At 45.3% G+C, this 19,150-nt stretch overlaps 1 protein-coding gene across 2 annotated transcripts in view; it reads right to left on the bottom strand.

The window, feature by feature from the left end:
* Positions 1–18,027, bottom strand: part of TOX3 (TOX high mobility group box family member 3) — a 120,492-nt gene extending 102,465 nt beyond the window's left edge. For both annotated transcript variants that reach the window (XM_069549826.1, XM_069549825.1), the window contains exon 1: positions 17,462–18,027. In XM_069549826.1, coding sequence (XP_069405927.1) covers positions 17,462–17,548 — 87 coding nt within the window. In that variant the 5' untranslated portion in view covers positions 17,549–18,027. The remainder of the gene's footprint in view (positions 1–17,461) is intronic.
* Positions 18,028–19,150: the final 1,123 nt, after the last annotated feature.

Raw genomic sequence — 19,150 nt, forward strand, 5'->3', positions numbered from 1 at the left:
TAACCTAAGAAGATTCTCTGGTAAGACATCATAAAAGAGGACCCTGGGATATGTAATGGGATATAGCCAACACAGAACTGAAAAGAAGATATTCATGAAACTACTATTTGTGCAAAATGAAGCTCTAGGAGTGTGCAATCGATACACGAGAAAGACCCAGTGAAGGCAACTGTGGAGCGGGGTTTACAACAGAGCATCCTCCTGAGCAGGCAGCTCTCAGGCTGGCAGAAGCCTCACATTAAATTAGGTTATCTGGTTGAATGGCTGCCCTGCATCTTCTTCAGGTCATTCGCCATAAATATATTATCTCTTAATAACAGTTTTTACTAAGGATTGAGCAGCAGACTTCAAGAGCATCATTTCTGATAGGAAACTAAAGGACAAGTATTCTGTGTCAACCATTAAGTATAGTGGCCAAATTTATCATCAGAAAAACATTTCTCCGAAAGTTGAATTCTCACATGTGGGTTGCATTTCACTGGGAAATTTTAGTAGTTAACTAATAAAGTGTTGACTATAGTCCAAAAGTTATCAGTTAACTTAAGGTTGAATTGGCCTCTTTAAAAAAAAAAATACCCCTTTCTTTTTCCTCCTCACATTGAGACATCATTTTTTTGTCTCTCTAGATATGTGTCTTCGGGATCACGCTCAACCACTGTCCCTCTTGCCTTCTGTTGTCACTCTTCTTGCTTTCTGTATAAGTCTATCAGAATTCCTTTAAACTGACTTGGTTTTCCTTCACTTGGTTTCTGCCCTGAACTTCCACCAGTTTTACCCTAATAAACACACAGGTTCAAAAATCGTGGGGAAGGCAGGTGAGTGCCCCCCATCTTGCATCTGCTCAAACATCAGTGTTTTCAAAGTGTCTAACAATGAGGTGATTTTTCAGATGATCACAGTGGTATACATCACAACTAAAGTATTTCCTAGGAATCTAGAATTAAGACAAGCCATGAATAAGGGAATACGTAGTACAAAATTTTGGCCCACTGGCAGCTGGAAACCTGTCAAGTCAAAGTCAGAACTGGAGATAATATTTGAAAAATTATTAATGCAGACAGAACAAGATTGTTATGCTACCAAGAACGTAAGTATGAACAACAGAGCTTTGAGGGCCAGGGAAAATAGCTAATTCAAATTAATATGTTCAAGACAACTGATATATCTAAATAATGCACAAAAATATTAAGACAGGCAATCCTACTTTGTGGTGCTGATCTATAGCCACTGTAATGACCCTTAATAAAATTCAATAATCTTTTCTAAGGAATTTTATTTTTCCTTAGTGTGGTTAACTTTGTTACTAGATATGAAGGGTCTCCAATGTCAAATTGAGGACAAAGCAATTTAGCCAGTAGGCCAATACTCCCAATATCTATTATGCATAAATGGATTAGTTTAATTGATATATAAATAAGTGTTTAAAAAATATTAACAGTTTTGCATTTATTGTATGGCTAATTTTTACATATTGCAAGCAATACAAGATTGCCTTATGCAATAGTGATATGAAATAAAAAGTGAGCCAATGTAAAAAAAAAACATTTTTTATTAATTTTTTGATGTGAGCTATTTTTAAAGTCTTTATTGAATTTGTCACAATATTGCTCTTATTGTTTATGTTTTGGTTTTTTGGCCTCAAGGCATGTGGGATGTTAGTTTTCTGACTAGGGATCAAACCCACACCTCCTGCACCAGAAGGTAAAGTCTTAACCACTGGACTGCTAGTCGAGTCCACAAAATATTTAATAAATAATATCAGTGGTATGTAGATATGGCCAAAAAGAGGTGGCAAGGCTGAGAAAGCACTGGTATACACAAAAATGAGCCATTGGAAGTGCTTTTAGGAGAATGATGCTTAGACTAATATCCTTTTGAGGATCAAATCAAAGTGGAGCACAGACTCAGCTGCAGGTGGGAGAAATTTAGAGAACGCAGAGTTGGTGAGGAGCCTGGGGTTATGACAGAGGCCTGGGCTAGGATGCTGGCAATGGAAAGAAAGAAGATAGATGCAAAAAAGTGCATGAGAGGAAAAATGAAGACAACATGAAGAGTTATTGCCCTAAGGGAATGAAAGGGGCCAAGCAATCATGATTAATTTTTTTGTATATGAAAATGGTGAGGGCACGGAGAGAAATGGTGAAAATGTGAAGGGGAGCTTTGGGGGAAGAGGGATGCAGGTGGCCATATGGCTTCTGTTGGATTTGAATAGATGGGAGACAGGGAAGTGGTAATATCTTCTAGAGAGCTGCCATGTAGGAGGTGAGAAATGCATATGGAGCCAGAGATGAAGATTTGAGGCCTTGGGGGGTAGACTGCAAAAAAAAAAAAAAAAGCCCCACATCTCCCTGTATCCACACACTTTTGTCGTGTGAATTTGCAATAGTTCCTTTCAAGAAATGGAATCTACTTCTCCCCTTGAAGCTGGCTTTGAGCAGTAGAATGTGCAAGAAGGACAAGTTTCTGAGCCTGAACTCAAGGGTTCTTTGAACTTCTTAAAATGCTGCCATCCAGACTCCTGTGTACAATTTGGCTTGCCAGAGGGGAGAGATTACATGTACTTGCAGGAGAAGGGAGGACCCCCAGCAGACAGTCAGCCAATCTCCAGAAGCAGAGCCTCCTAGCCAACCTGCCATCGATCACAAACACATAAGAGAACCCAGCTAAGATAAGAATAGCTGTGCCATACTGTAAAGCAATTATCCTCCGATTAGAATAAATAAATTTAAAAATAGAATAACTGAGCCTCTGGATCCAGCCTAAACTGCTGACTTGCAGAATCCCAAGGGAAACCTGTTTCTTTGTTTTAAGCCACAAGGTTTAATTTGTTACACAGCAATAGCTATCTGATACAAACAATATCAGAGAGGGAACACAAAAGGCAGACAACAAGACCTACACATGAAGTGGGGGTGGGGGGGGAAATACAGGGGCAAAACAGTAAGGAGACAGGTTATGGGAGGACATTTTCACTGTCTGGGAAGAGGAGAGAAAGCAGACAGGACAAAAGAGCAGAAGTACCCAAATGTACCATATTTGGGAGCCAGAGACAAAGAAGGTCACAGGAGATAGAAGGGCAGGGGTAGAGATAGGCGATTTCAAGGAGCCATCAGAAAAGCATAGCTCCAGGGCTTAAAGTAGGATCTCACCTAAAGTTGGCACTCCATGTTCTTGCAAGAACGAATGAAGTCTCCTTGGGCAAGGCAGAGCTCACAGGAGAAGAGGGAGAAGACGGTGTCAATAAATAAAAGGAGGAACAGAAGCAAACTGCAGTGTGTTGAGAAGGGTCTGGGAGTAGGAAAGACATGGAAGTCCAGGTAGAGATTTCCTGTTTGAGCAATGGTGTAGAGCGATGTTAAAAAAACAGGGGTTCACAGAGTCAGATAAGTGTCAAAGAAGATGGTCCTTTCTTGACTCACAACTACCAGTGTGGCCGGGACCCAGCAGCAACAGGTTAGCAATGCCAACCCTCCAGCACCCCGAGACCCACTGATCTGCATTGTATCCCAACCCCCAGCTGACCTGTCTGCACATCTCAGTTTGAGAAGCACTGCTCTGCAAGGTCCACAGACAAGGAAGAAAGAATGTTTAATCACATCTTGAGAAAGTCCTTCTGTTTTGAACTCCCTTTCAAGACCCCAGATAAAATCAAAGGCAGCATCTCAGTTTGGTGCTAACACAGCTTCCACACCTCGCTAACACTTGCAAATCCTCCTTTTCAACAAACAGACAGCAGAGCCTGAGGCCAGCAAGGTCTCCAGTGAGCTTTCCAGAATACTGTTTACTCCCCCGGTGTTTATCTTTAGGATTTTCCTTTAAGTCTGGGAAGTGATAGGGTTTTCCACTGGTGATAGTCTTCATTTACCATTAATTTATGCAAGGGAGAAAAGTGAGTTGAACGAAACTGTGACACGTATTATAATGTGTGTGTGTTAGTCGCTCAGTCGTGTCTGACTCTTTGCAATCCCACAGATTGTAGCCCTCCAGACTTCTCTGTCCATGGCGTTTTCTGCGCCAGAATACTGGAGTGGGTAGTCATTCCCTTCTCCAGGAGATCTTCCCCACCCAGGGATCGAACCCAGGTCTTCTGCATTGCAGGCAGATTCTTTTACCATCTGAGCCACCAGGGAGGTCCATGGATGGACTGAGGAGACAGTCAAAATTATAACAAGTGAGGTGGCCCTCAACCAACTGAAGGTGGAAAAATCTGAAGTGCATGTAGCGGAGGTCAGAGGACATCTAGGCACATTTGAAAGCAACCATTGACAGGGACCAGACAGGAAAGACAGGAGTTGTCTGCAGAATCAAGAATATTTAACAGTCAGAAGAGGAGTGACATTGTCATGGAGGTGGGGGTGGGGTGGTGGGGATTTCCCCCGAAGAGTAGAAACTGCTCTCCTCTGCGTCTGGATGAAAGAGAGGAGCGGTTCCTACACAAGTTGGGATGACAGGAGAGCAGTTCCCAGCAGATAGTATCAACGTTCCTGTGAAGTGAAAGCTGAGAGTTCACTCCTAAGACTGAGGGGCAAGCTGGTCTGACTGTGACTTGAAAAGAGTGGGGAGCCCTTGGGCTCTCCATTTGGAAAATGTCCAAGAGAATAAACAGATGAACAAAAGGACTCAGGTACACTCAGACAGTTTTAATTTTTAGTAGGGAAAATGGCCACAGTTCTCAGTTACCCTGAAGTTGAGAAATAGGCTTGAGCAAAGGCTGACAAAGCCTATACAGCAAAAAGGGAGGGGGCTGAGGAGGCATGGTGGGGAGGGATGCCTTGGCTTTGCAGTGGTCACAGGTTAACTAAAGGGACCGGGGGTTAAGTGAGGAGAAAGGGCAAAGAGAACCATAGGTTTCTGGGGAAGATTTGGTGGACATATGGATATGATGAGTCAGAAGTAAGCTGGGTTTGATCAAAGAAGAAGCAAGTCCATTGAAAAACAATCTCATTTAAAAATGCAACTAAACGTTGACTTCTGCATAAAACTCTGTTACCAAGAGTTTGGACTTGAGAAATGATAGTGTAAAAATTCAAGAGGTATTTCAAAAAGGAAAGAAATTTGGATCTACAATATAAGTAATCAATTAATGTCAGGACATTGAATTTGCAGCTCCTGCAAAGATCAATCATTGCGTATTTTAAGTGTGCCCAAATAAACCCCAAAGCTGAGGAAAGGATTGAAAAGATAGCATGGTGTATCTCTTTCACTAAAAGAGATAGTGAAGAGATAGAAGATAGTGAAGAGATAGATGGCACCCCCACCCACCCACCCACTGCGCCTTTGCACCTTCTGCACCCTCTGCTGCTAAGTTACTTCAGTCGTATCTGACTCTGTGCGACCCCATAGACGGCAGCCCACCAGGCTCCCCCATCCCTGGGATTCTCCAGGCAAGAACACTGGAGTGGGTTGCCATTTCCTTCTCCAATGCATGAAAGTGAAAAGTGAAAGGGAAGTCGCTCAGTCGTGTCCAACCCTTAGCATGAACTGCAGCCTACCAGGCTCCTCCATCCATGGGATTTTCCAGGCAAGAGTACTGGAGTGGGGTGCCACTGCCTTCTCCGTTGCACCCTCTAAGGGGCAAATAAAAGCTAAAATACTGAATGAAGTAAAATACAACATCACAGTTTGTACTGGAGATAACCAGAAAGGGTTCCTCAGACCACACTCACAAGCACTCATGCCTGCTCCCTCAGTACCTGAGTGTCTGCCTGGGCACACGGCCAGCCACAGACTTGCACTGTTAGGTGTGGCCTTGTGTCTCAGCTCTGGCCAGTGAGGAATAAGCAAGTGTCCTGTGGCAGCCTCTGGAAACCTCCCTTGACCGCATCTCCTTCCTGCTGCTTGGACCATGAAGATAACTGGCCCTCCACGTTGAACCTTAAGTTCAAGGGGCACATGAAAGTTGGAGGTAAGCTTGGGTCCCAGATGTTTAGGAAGCCCCGATAGTAGCTCTGTACTACTTACCTCTAGTCTTCATTAGGGACAAGAGAAAATCTACCTCACTTAAGCCACTGCTTCTCAAGTAGTTTTTTGAGGTTTTGTGTTTTGCTTGTTTTGTTCTATATTTTGGCCACACCTCACTGCTTGTGGGGATTTTAGTTCCTTGACCAGGGGTCAAATCCAGGCCCCCAGCAGTGAGAGCAGAGACTGCTAACCATAGCTGTTGTTGTTCAGTTGCTCAGTCGTGTCTGACTCTGCAACCCCATGAACTGTGCATGCCAGGCTTCCCTGTCCTTCACCATCTCCCGGAGCTTGTTCAAACTCATGTCCATTGAGTCAGCGATGCCATCCAACTATCTCATCCTCTGTCATCCCTTTCTCCTGACTTCAATGTTTCCCAGCATTCTGGTCTTTTCTAATGAGTCAGCTCTTTGCATCAGGTGGCCAAAGTATTGGAGTTTCAGCTTCAGCATCAGGCCTATCAATGAATATTCAGGACTGATTTCCTTTAGGACTGACTGGTTTGATTTCCAAGGAACTCTCATGAGTCTTCTCCAACACTACAGTTCAAAAGCATCAATTCTTCAGTGCTCAGCCTTCTTTATGGTCCAACCTCACATCTGTACATGACTACTGGAAACACACAATAGCTTTGACTATATGGATCTTTGTCAGCAAAGTAATGTCTCTGCTTTTTATATGGTGTCTAGCTTTGTCATAACTTTTCTTCCAAAGAGCAAGCATCTCTTATTTACCAGGTGGGAGTGCCCTCAAGATTTTTTTTTTTCCTGTTACTTGCAAGCAAACCCTAACTCAAAGGTTCTTCTTTACCTGCATCAAAGTTTCCCCTTCCTTGACCATTTCTGGAATGCTTTTACCAAACCAACCACTGGCCTCTGTCCAGAATATCTCCCCATGTACCCATATTGACACACCCACACACACACCCGTATTTCCTGAACACTCACATATAAACACCTGCTCTCCCACCAAACCAGAGTTTTCTCAAAGGCAGACCACATCTAATAGGCCCTCAGAAGAAGTGCATTCCCAATAAATGCATAATAAGTAACAATGACTAGGCACAGGCTATTCCTGGTTTCCACAAAGAACAAGAACCATGAACAACTCAAATCTTCAAAATTCTTCAAAAGCATCACGTTTCACTTCATTTAGCAGTTTAAATGGATTTTTTTTCTCTGTTTTTAATACCACACATCCACTTCCTTTCACTGTAACATCAGTGTTTTGGTGTCCCTCTGAGGTACCATTGCTCCCAACTCTTGGCTCATCTGGTTTCTGTGGGGGCTGCCAGTACGCACCTCTGATTCTAAGATGGGACGCTGGACCTGGGCACTGTCCAGCTCTGTCCAATGAGACCTGACGCACACAAGGTACTAAGACAAGTGGGGAAGCGAATTGCTCCCTCTTGGGAAAGCTGTGCAGGTGTGACTTGCAGCTGTTACTGGACATCTTTCCACCATCTGAGTATAACCTGACTGAGAAAGAAGCCAAACAGATGAAAACAGAACTAATATAAAAGAGTCTTGACAGCATCCCTTTGTAACTCCTGGATCCAGCTATGCCTGAAGCAAAACTCACAACCCTTTTTCTATTTAACTCAGTTTGAGGATTTTCCCTACTTGGATTCAAAACTGTACAACAGCTTTGACGACTTCTCCATTAAACACTGTTAGAATTTTTTGTGTAAGCCAAATAATAAGAGTTGAGTTTCTCCCTGAAGACACGCATGTGTGAGTGCTAAGCTGCTTCAGTCGTGTCTGACTCTTTGCAACCCTACGGACAGTAGCCCACCAGGCTCCTCTGTCCGTGGGATTCTCCGTGAAAGAATACTGGACTGGGTTGCCATGCCCTCCTCCAGAGAATCTTCCTAACCCAGGGATCGAACCCATGTCTTCTACATCTCCATCATTGGCAGGCAGATTCTTTACCACTAGCACCAACTGGGAAGCCCAGAGGCAAGCATAAAAGATTAGAAAACAGATCTGCTAGTATTCTTCATGAGTACTCAACAGTTCTAAATTTAACTCATCCTTTTTCTAAAAAAAAAAAAAAAAGTTTCAAGTCAAACATACATATTTAATACAAGTTTTCTAGCAGGTCAGCATTTGGAACTTCTACTTCCTGTATCTAGAAGATTTTTAAAAGAAAGTGGAGAACTTTTGTTATTCTATGGCACATCAAAATCCCTTGCTCATTACAAATTAGCTGTAGAAACTGCTGGAAAATCTCATAATATGGTATAGTTCTACCATATCAATTTAACATATATTGAGAACTCACTTCCGTTATAATATTTAACATAATACTTTTATATAAACAATTTATAGTCAGTGTAGCAAAGGCCACATTAAACTTGCAAGCGCTGGAATAGAAGGGCCCACCTTAAAATCTAGTTCCTCCAAAAGAATGAATCGACGTCATCCAGATAGTATTTAGTGAAATCCAAACACTTCTTGATATCGGCCAATTTGTTTAACTTCAGGATTATGAAGACATGAAAAGTATTCTTTTATAAACAAAGTAAAATTAAATTAAGATTAAAGACAGAATGTTAGTCCTACAAGAAGGGCCATTTTCCAATGGCTCATGTGTTTTATACACGCATGGAACATATTTAAAAGAACATGGCCTCCCAAAGGAAGGGATTAAGATACAAACCTAGGAAACAAAGAACATAAAATGATCTACTACAGAGAGAGAAAATAAAATCTGTCAGAAGCTCACGCAGACCTTGAATAAAAGCCTCTATTTCTTATATTTTAACAGTTTTTTAAAGAGTGCTGAATCCACCTGTAAAATGTATTGAATTTATAAACATACTTAGCTGATATCCTGTCTTTCCTCACTAACCACACTCAAAACAGATTCCCTAAGATACTAATGCCATCATTAACACATCACAAAATCCAATTTGAACTTGTACCTCTTACATCAAGAAAAACACATGAAATATTTTAATTCAAAAGTGGCTGATGTGGTTGCAACATAAAGTGTTACAAATTTTGCATCCTTCCCAGTTGATGACCACTATTTAAGAATGCTTCTTTCCAAATGACTGTTAAGATAGAAAAAATATGCCATCACACACTCACACACACACACTCCTTTTTTGTATCATAGTTGTAATGGTATAGCAAGATTTCCAAATTTTCTGAGTTTCACATGTGATGTCCTAAAATACCACCTTCCTAACTGGGAAGCTAAATTAACGACTACCACATCAGCCAACCCTCTTGATTAAGCATATATCCTTGCACCCCTGTCTCCTTACATTTAGAGGAGTCACTTCTGTTTGCAGTGCTTCATCACATAGAGGAAGACCTCGACTTTGGTCCTTCAGCCCCGATCTCTCTCTCTCTCTCTGAGTTCCAGGGCACTGGCAGGTTCCAGGGCACCTACTTGATATCTCTGTGGGAATGTTCCAGCAAAACATCCTCGATCAGCTTTATCTGTCCTTCAACACCAGCTCCTCCTTTGGCCTCTCTGCTTCTATTTGAGGTCAACATTCACTCAGGTCCCAAGTTCAAACACTCAGCCTCCTTTTCTCCTTCCTAAGCTACAGAGATGCTCTGTTCCCTGCCTCTCTCCTTCACAGCCATACCCACCTCTCCTTAGCTCAAATCCTTCCTCCCTGCCCCCACCCTCACAACCTCTTGTCAGGTCCCACACGAAAAAGTCAGAGCCATCTTCACCCAGGACAGCCCCACCCACACCACCAGTCCTCTCAAAATTGTTCAGACATGCCCCACAGTAGACACAGGTGTCTTTCCGACAGCCTTCCTCCTTGCTAACAGAGCATAGCATTCATTATGCTCATGAAACTAGTGCCCAGCCCCAGGGGATGACACAGGATTGGCTGAAGTTGATCACAGCAATCTCTTTGCCAATGACGGGTCTAGGGTGGACATGTGATCCATTTCTGATCAATAAGTCAAAAGAGTTTAGTGGAACTGTTATCAAGAAAGCTATTCTTTTTTAAAAAAAATTTATTGGAGTATAGTTGCTTCACAATGTTGTATTAGTTTCCGCCGTTCGGCAAAGTGAATCAGCCAGAATATGTGCGTGCGTGCTCAGTTATGTCTGATTCTTTGTGACCCCATGGACGGTAGCCTACCCACCAGGTTCCTCTGTCCATGGAATTTTTCAGGCAAGAACACTGAAGTGGGCTGCCATTTCCTCCTCCAGGGAATCTTCCTGACCCGGGGATCGAACCTGCGCCTCTTGCATCTTCTGCATGGGCAGGCAGATGCTTTACCACGGAGCCACCTGGGAAGCCATATGTATACAATATATTCCCTCTTTTGCAAATTTCCATCCCATTTAGGTCACCGCAGAGCGCTGAGTAGAGTTCCCTGTGCTATACAGGAGGTTCTCAGCAGCTATCTGTTTTACACATAGCAGTGTGTATATGTCGATCGCAATCTCCCACCCCATCTTCCCCACTTTGTGTTCATAAGAGACGTATAGAAGGAGAAAGTGCTCCTTTGCTACCACTCCCACCACATCGCTATTCTGTTTCCCATTTTGCATGATATCACATGGGCATGTGATGCCAAGAGCTACAGCAGCCACCCTGTGACCATGAGAAGACTGTTGAAACTCCCAAGGATGGCAGAATAAAAAGAAAAGCACACAGGTTTCTTGAAGACATGACTGTACTGTGCTCAGTCACTCGGTCGTGTCTGTCTCTCTGTGATCCCATCAACTGTAGCCCACCAGGCTTCTCTGTCCATGGGATTCTCCAGGTAAGAATACTGCAGTGGGTTGTCATGCCCTTCTCCAAGGGTTCTTCCCAACCCAGGGATAGAACCCAGGTATCCCACACTGCAGGCGGATTCTTTACCATCTGAGCCACCAGGGAAGACACGACTGAACCATCCAAAACAGCCAGAGATGGCCCACCTAAAGGCTTGCAAGTAAACCAGTGTCCTTATTGTTTATGCCACTGTTTGCTGGGCATTCTATTCCCTGCAGCCCAAAGCATTCTAACCCATAAATGTATATAGGACAAACTCTTTCCCTTACCACTTAACACCCTCCATGCCATGCTACTCACCGCATGACATCATCACCTGGCAGCCCCACCCCAGACTGATGATTCAGAATCTCCAGGGGTAAAGTCCAACAGTCTGTGTTATAAAAACCACTCTAGGTGATCACCGTATATGCGAAAGTTTGAGAAACACTGCTCTATAATATGACCACAAATTACTCTTTTCCATTTAATCCACTCTCCTACATACCATAAGGAACACTTCTCTAACGACAGTGACCTCATTTCACTAGGTCTGGGCATCATTTGATGCTTGCTTAATTTCATCTCTTTCTAATCAAAGTTTTCAAACTTGAAGCCTCCTGGGACCTCAGAGGTTTACAGAGGTCTAAGTATGAGGAAGAGAGGGAGGAGAGGACCATGGTGAACGGTGGAATGCATGGCCATCTGAATCAGGGCAACAAGAGATGAGGCAGCAAGAGGGTACAGGTCTAGTACTGCCAAACTTATGAGGAGGGAAAAGCTGGAAATCCAGACTTATGTGCAAAGACTTTTAGAAGCATATGATTCATTTATTTTTTAAAAAAATACTGGTGCAAAGTGAACAAAACAAGTCCTCAAGTGGATTCAGCATTCCCCTGACAGTTTGTGATCTGGAATAGAAAGTTCTTGCAATATCCACACATACTTTGAATGTTGTGGCCACTGACAACCATTGACTTCACCTGAAATGACTGAAATTAATACTCTTTGGCTAACTGTGTTAGGCTCCACTGAGCACAGGGTTCTCATCAACACTCCACTGTTTGGGATGGCAAAATGCGAGTGGCGGGGGGAGGGTTATGGACATCTAGTTACTGTCAGAAGGATCACTTTATTCATTAGTCACCACAGACTGGACACCTAGAACTCCAAGCCTCTTGGGGGCCTATAAAAATGTTCAAAATATGAGAAAAAATTAATTGGCCACACAGCACACATACACATGTGCACACAGACATACACCACAAAATTAAAACAAATAGATGCTTAATTAAATGTCTACAAAATACAAACACAAGCCACCTCATCAATAGCAACTGAGATATGGTATCACATCATTTTATATTAAATGGAAGACATGAAGGGGAGCCCAGACCAATAGGACTGAGGCATTGCCAAGGTCCTCAAAAGACCCTGAGTGCCAACCTGGAACCAACCATTCTGCCCTAGGTCTTATCTTCTTTATAGCAATCACAAACTTCATACCCAGTTTTACTGCCCCTTGACACTACTCACTCCAGGATCCTCAGCCTAAAATAAAGTTTCCAACCATGGCTGCACATTAGAATCACCTGAGGAGCTTTTAAACACTGCTGCCTAGATCCCATTCCCAGAGATTCATATTGATGTTAAGATCAATAAGAGCTTCAATCAGATCTTATTGAAGATAAGTTTCAATATCTTCTACAAGCCTCCTCCTACATAACCATGACCAAAAGCAGGGCTGAGACCCCACAATTCTAGAACCATTTCCAGAAACATTCTCTGAGATAGACATCTTTCCAGTTAGACCAGCTTGATTTTCTTTCTGCTGCCTTGGCTTGGAACACAGGAAGATTATGGCACCATCAGTGGACTAATTATCTAGAACAGGGGTTGGCAACCTTTCTCTATAAAGGGGCAAACAGCAAATGCTTCAGGCTTTGCAAGCCATGCAGTCTTTGTCACCATGACTCAACTCTGCCACTGCGGCGTGAAAGCAGCCCACCTCCCAGATAAGATGTAAACAAATGAGTGGGGCTGTGTTTCAATAAAACTTTATTTATGGAACACAAAAGTCAATTTCATGTAGTTTTCACAGTCACAAAATATTGGGTTGGCCAAAAAGTTCACTTGGGACTTTCTGTACCAATTTACTTAAAACCCGAATGAACTTTTGGCCAATCCAATCTTATACTTCTTTCAAATTCTTTCAACCATTTAAAAATCCAAAGACCAACCTTAACTTGCAGACCATACCAGAACAGTCACGGGGCCAGATGTGACCTGCAGGATACAGTTTGCCAAATCCTGGTCTATAACAACTATTCCATTGGTTTGAGACAATAAAAGTAACAAATAATAGAATCCAAACGATTGGATTAGAACTACACTGAAAGTAGTTAAATTGTATCTCCCCCACTCACTCAAATGAACAATCCATGTAGGTGGACACTGCAGTAGAATCGCCCACATAGTTCAACATAAACTAGAAATGACTGATTAAAAAATTTGATATTTTGAATTCTCACCTGCCTATGAGTTTGTCAAGACGAGAGTTGAGCATGCTTGAGAGTGCTACATAACGATTTCAATTGTTTGTTAATTTGCAATATTTAAAATTCAGGCTATTTCCCATAAAAACCCAGATTATCATTCTCTTGAAAAAAACAGAAATGCAGAATATGGAGATACTGGGTCAAATGTTGGTATAACAAAAATCTAATAATGCTGAGCAAGGCGCCCCCTTTCAATGGGGCATGTTCTCCACTTAACCACAACACCTGGCTTCATGAAGGTTAACCAGATGTCACTAAAGACATTTTGCGTTTATGACCCCTGCTTTAAGGTCCTTAGAAACATTTTATTTCTTTCACAATGTGGTTTTCACATCTTATTTAAATACCAGACATGAAAAATCTCTCAATCTGCTCTCAAAGTTCAATACTCCCATACTCTAGAACCTGTAGATGAAATCATGAGTTCTTATGTTAGTGCAAGATATTAACGGAAAAATCTCTCAATCTGCTCTCAAAGTTCAATACTCCCATACTCTAGAACCTGTAGATGAAATCATGAGTTCTTATGTTAGTGCAAGATATTAACGTAAAGAGAGTTTCAGTCTTACACCCCTCCCCTCTCAATATGTTCTCAATTTAAACCATGGTCTCCACCAATATAGACCAATGACAAATCACCCTTCAGGTCCTCCTACTCTTCAAGCTAGTTAAGGTAGAAGCCCATGAGGTGGAGGAAAAGAGTTCACATCAGAGCGTCTTAATTAAGCAGAGTGATCAATAACACATATAGTAATTAGAAAGGAATGTTTGGGACTGATAGAGTTACAACAGTTAGGCCCATTCTATATAGGGTAAGAAGTCAATAGCGGTATTTTGAAAGGGGGCAGGGAAGCCCTAAGAATATGCAGGAAAGTAACTAGAGTTGGGTCCAAGTTCATTATTAACCCACAGTGTGATTTTTATCTTGCTTACACCCATGTTAAATACAACAGTTTATTTAGGGAAAACAGACTTCTGAACATGCTGATGGATAGGTTGCATATTATCTTCTTACTGGTGAAGACAAATTGAACCCGGAGAAAGAAAAAAATCCAGATATATAGACAATGGGTCATTAATTCACTTGAGTAAGATAAGGCCTTTTTCAAATATATATATATATAGGTGTTAGTTTAATTTGTTAGCTGCATCAGAAAAAGAAATGCTCAAACAATAGATTTTCCACTTGAAATTAAAATGGAAATTAGCCCTGAGGAAATAGAGATGACTTTAAGTTTATACATCAGTGGCTGGTTCATGAATTATTAACTGATTTTAATGATCCTGGCTATATTTTATTTGAAGTTATTCTCCTACTTGCAATGACTTTTGAACCCTCAAAACTCTTTCATCCATTCTCCATGGACAGAGTTACACACTTTCATGATCGCTGACATTTAAAAAGGATCCATATACTCACAGAATGTAAAGATAATGCACATGATATAATTTATACAAAGGACTCTAGTCATTTGTTAAAGAGAGAAATGAATGAAACCCTATTATTCACGGTTTGTAAATAAACTTAAAGATAAGCGCTAACTTTGCACTTGTTAAGCCTGGAGCAGAGGGCTCTGTATTTCTTCTAAAGTTTCCCAGATGGTCATTAAAACAAGAAAGGGCAGAAACAGACTTTCTTAGAAAGCCATCATTTCCCATCCAGAAAGATAATATAGATGATTAAAAGTTAAAGTCTTTGGAGATTAATAATTACAGGTGTTTTCAAATAAAATAAATGCATGCCTTTGTCCGCTAGTTTTCACATTTTCGATATAAATCTGTATTGAATAATGCCACTTCAGACACACAAGTTAGCTATGAAATGAAGTGCTATAAACCTTTAATTAGCACTTGCTGTTTTATACCCATGAAGTTAATACTTCCTCTTCTACTTCATTCCCTCCATAAAGAAAAATTACAGGGAATAGAGTTGGGTTGTTCACTTATGAAATGGAGTAGGAAAATATAGTATCGTGGCTCAGTTGAAAGATTTTTGTATTTTTATCTGCAAGGAATGAAATGCAAACATCCCTTAAAATAAGTGCAATCTGATTTGTACCAATATTAAGTGCTAACTTTCATAAGTTGGGTACACAGAGCACTTAAGACGACAGATTGCAGAATTACTATGAAACCGAGTTATTTCAGGCAAATAGCTGCTTTAAGAAAATATGACAGCAATCCAACTTGCGTCCCTACTCCTGAAGGTGAACAAGCATTTCAATAAATATTATCTGTTTTTAAGCTTTCTAGACCCTCCCTGAAATAAATAACACTCTGAGTTTAAATTGACTCCAAATAGCCTTTCTCAAAAAATAAAAAGAGACACACACAAAACACCCACAATTTCCTCTGGTCCCTTGAAGTACCCTTGGGATCCTAGTGAACAGAGATTTGCCACGCATTGCAGTGACTGGATTAGTACAAAAGGTTTCTATTTTGGTGTCATTGGAGTGTTGCTGATCTCAAATCAGAGAAAGAAGTAGTTACATTAGGAAAGGTAATGGCTTCCAAAAATAAGAGCCTGCCCAGTTAGACAAGGCTTGCATACACAAGGCTAAGTTGTAAGGAGACAAATAATACCCCACTGGAACAATTAGGTGGATTCTCAGATACACTACATACTTAATTAGGCTGCCTGAGTCCCTAACTGAGCATACATGGGGGACTTTTTAAAGCATTTAATAACCTGAGTAAATCCAAAATCAGAGGACAGAAACTAAACAGTAACTCTCGCTACCTCGGTGGGCTTTTTGTTGCTTCTCTTTCAAAGCTCAGGAATTTGGAGAGCTTGAATGCTCCCGCCTCGCCCTCCCATCACCAAAGGGTTAAAACACTCTGAATAATGTCCCTTCCTTCTATGCTTGCGGGGAGGCCCCTCAGTGCCAGGCGCAGAGCTGGACGATGATGACACAGGGGACAAGGGTGAAGGAGAGAGACCTTGATGGTCTTTCACAAACTTCAGCACTGGAGTTGCGATCGGATGGGAGTATAAACAAATAGAAAGGAACAGAAGCCTCCATCAGCCACGGGGCACCGCAAACCGTTCCTCCCTCAAGATACAATTCCCCTTCTTCCTGCGATATGCTCATTCGTTTTGTATAGCACCTTTCTTTCTGCAGGCTCTTTATTTCCTCCTCTGTTATCCCAGCAATCATAAACTGCGATTTGAAAGAAAAAGGGGGGTAGGGGTGGGGGAGGGAGGAGCAGGGAGGGGAAAGGAGAAAGAAAAACCACATTCGAAAGGCACAGCTCTTTCTCTGAATATCGCCCTCGGGGTGATGTTTCCTTCAAAGCTTGGCCTTGGGGGGGCTTCAGAAAGGATGGAGAACGCGAGTCCGCGCTGCCCTGGCCCAAGGACTCCGGCTCCCGCACGGACTCGCCGCTCCGCGCGGCGCCAGCTGCCCTTCCGGGAGATCCACCTTCCTCCACCTGAAATGCTCGGTCCTCAAAGTTGGCGCAGGGGGAGGCGACGGAGGTGGGGTGATCCAGGGCGTGGTGTGGAGGTCTCCAACCCTGATCTCCCCGAAATGCCAAATTTACCCCTCCCCAGAAAATGAAAGATGAGAAGCCACTCGCGCTAACCCGGGAAGAGCGGGCCCCTCCGTTGCGTGGTCCAAAGTGCCCCAGCGAGAGGGCAGCAAAGGCCACCTGCGGGGGTCCCACCACTTCCCGGCCCCCTGTTCCCCCCATCCAGGGCACGCTCAAAAGTTAGTTCCTTTCCTTCGCTAAGCGGCCCAGAGTCCAGCTCTCGGGGGCGTGGGGGAGGTGAGATGGACTGGGAGAGGGGTGGCGAGGTCATCAGACCACGAGATCGGGGACTCCTGCATTGCCCCCCTCCACCCCAAACTCGGGGAGCCTGCGATCGGGTTTACTAATAACAACAACAAAGCGAGTGCCCCCTTGCAGTTCTTGGGCTGCTCCTCGCTTCTTTGGGGGCAGCCAAAGAGAGTCGGCGGAGTGGGGGGTGGGGGAGTGAGATAGTGGGAGGAGAGGCGGAGGGGAGAGGGGAGCGCAGGATGAGGGACAAAAAGGGGGGTGGGAAGGGGCAGAAAGAGTAGAGCGAGAGAGTTGGACAGAGACGAAGGCGCAAAGGGAAAGGAGTGGAGTGGGGAGAGAAAAGTGCAGCAGGCGGAGCTGGGCGCGCCCGGGATGGAGAGATGGCCCCCGCCCCGCCGCCCCCCCGGCCTCAGCCCGGCCCGGTCACCTTGCTGTAGCCGTAGTACCCCAGGCACTGCGCGAAGTCCAGGCCGGCGGGGTCCCCGGCCGCCGCGGGGTAGAACCTCACATCCATGCCTGAGCCGGGCCCGGGGCCGCGGGGCCGGGACTAGGGCTCGCCGGGGCCGGTGCCCGCCTCCTCGAAGCCGCTAGATCCACCGTCGGGGGGCGCCGGGCTGGGGTTGTCCCGGGGGCGGCGCGCGGGACGCGGGGCCGGAGGGGCGCAGCGACCTGGAGCCGAAGGAGCCCGGGAGCCGCGGCCGCCGCACACAAAGGCGCGGCCACGCGAACCGCGGGAGAGCGGGAGGCGGCCCGGGGGACGCGCCCCGCAGGGGCACCGAGGCAGCGCTGCGCGCGGGACGGGCGCCCGGGGCGCGGGGCGCGGCGCGGGGGCCCGGGACGGCGCGGCGAGTTCAGGTGCGCGGGGCGAGGCTGGGACGGCGGCGGCGGCGGCGGCTGGCCGCGCTCCTCCTCCTCCTCCCCGGGCGGACTGAGGAGAGGAGCCGCGGAGACAAGGGGCCCGGCCCCTCCCCTCCGGCTCCCCCTCCTGCCTCCCTCCGCCGCCGGTCCCCTCCCCGCGCTGCCGCCGCTCCGCCCCTCCCACCGCGGGCAGCTGGCGCGCCGCCCGCCCCGCCGGTGCGCTCTCGGCCCGGACCGCCTCCGGGCGCGCGGACCCCGCCCCGCCGGCCCCTGCCCCGCGCGGCCCCTCGCAGCTCACCCCGCGCCTCGCGCAGCCCTCACCCGCCCCGTCGCCCTGCCGGCGGCCTCCCCCTCTCCCGGGCCCCTCTTCTTCCCACCGCGCCCCCCTTCCCTCTCCGGTCCTCTTTGTCCCCGCTGCCTCGGAGCGCTCCTCGCCCCCCTCCTTCCCTCGGCCGCTTCGGCCAGCCCGGTGTGGCCCTCCAGCCCCCTTTCCCACCACCGCTGCCCTGGGCCCCCCGGCTGCAGTCATCCGCATCCACGCGCCGTCCACTGCCTTCCCACCACCGCTCTTTCCCTCGGTTTCCACTCCTCGCCCCCATTCCTCTCTCGTGGGTCCTCGGGTCCCTTTACGGCACTCCGCCTTCCCCTGCGAGTGTCCGCTTCCTCTCGGAGGTACCTAACCCAGCAGGTCACCTGCAGGATTGCCTCCCGAGAGCCGGGGGCCAGGGTACACCTGTGGGGAGGGGTGGGGGCCTGGCCTTTCACAGGTAGGCAGACCTGAAGCTCCGGGGTTCTGGCTCGTGTCGCTTCTCTTCGTGTTTTCTTTGCTCTTGTTTGTATTCGAAAGACATTTGAGTAACTGGATCTAGGCAGATCACTCACTGCTCCCGGAGAGAAAATGTCCCTATTTTCCTAAAAGGTTCTGGGTGATTAACGTCCTCACGCGGCACTCTCCCAGCCCCTCTTCCTTTCTTTCTCTTTCTTTAAGCTGCATCTTACCCCCTACTCCCACGTCCCTACCCTCCACTTTGCTTCGGGTTCATTTGAGAGTTTGGCCCTCAGCCTTGGCAGAAGGGAAGGGATTTTACAGCAGAAGAGAAAGTTAGGGAGAGGCTGTGAGATTTGCCCCCAGCCCCAATTTGGTTATCTAGAAACTAACCGGAAGGGAGAAATTTACAAATATTTTAGCTGACACTCACTCACACTTTCATCCCTGATCACACTTTGCTGGCCCACAGCCTGAAGTTTTTCGGACAAG

Source organism: Ovis canadensis, chromosome 14 (assembly GCF_042477335.2).
Source record: "Ovis canadensis isolate MfBH-ARS-UI-01 breed Bighorn chromosome 14, ARS-UI_OviCan_v2, whole genome shotgun sequence".
NCBI classification, from domain to species: Eukaryota; Metazoa; Chordata; class Mammalia; order Artiodactyla; family Bovidae; genus Ovis; species Ovis canadensis.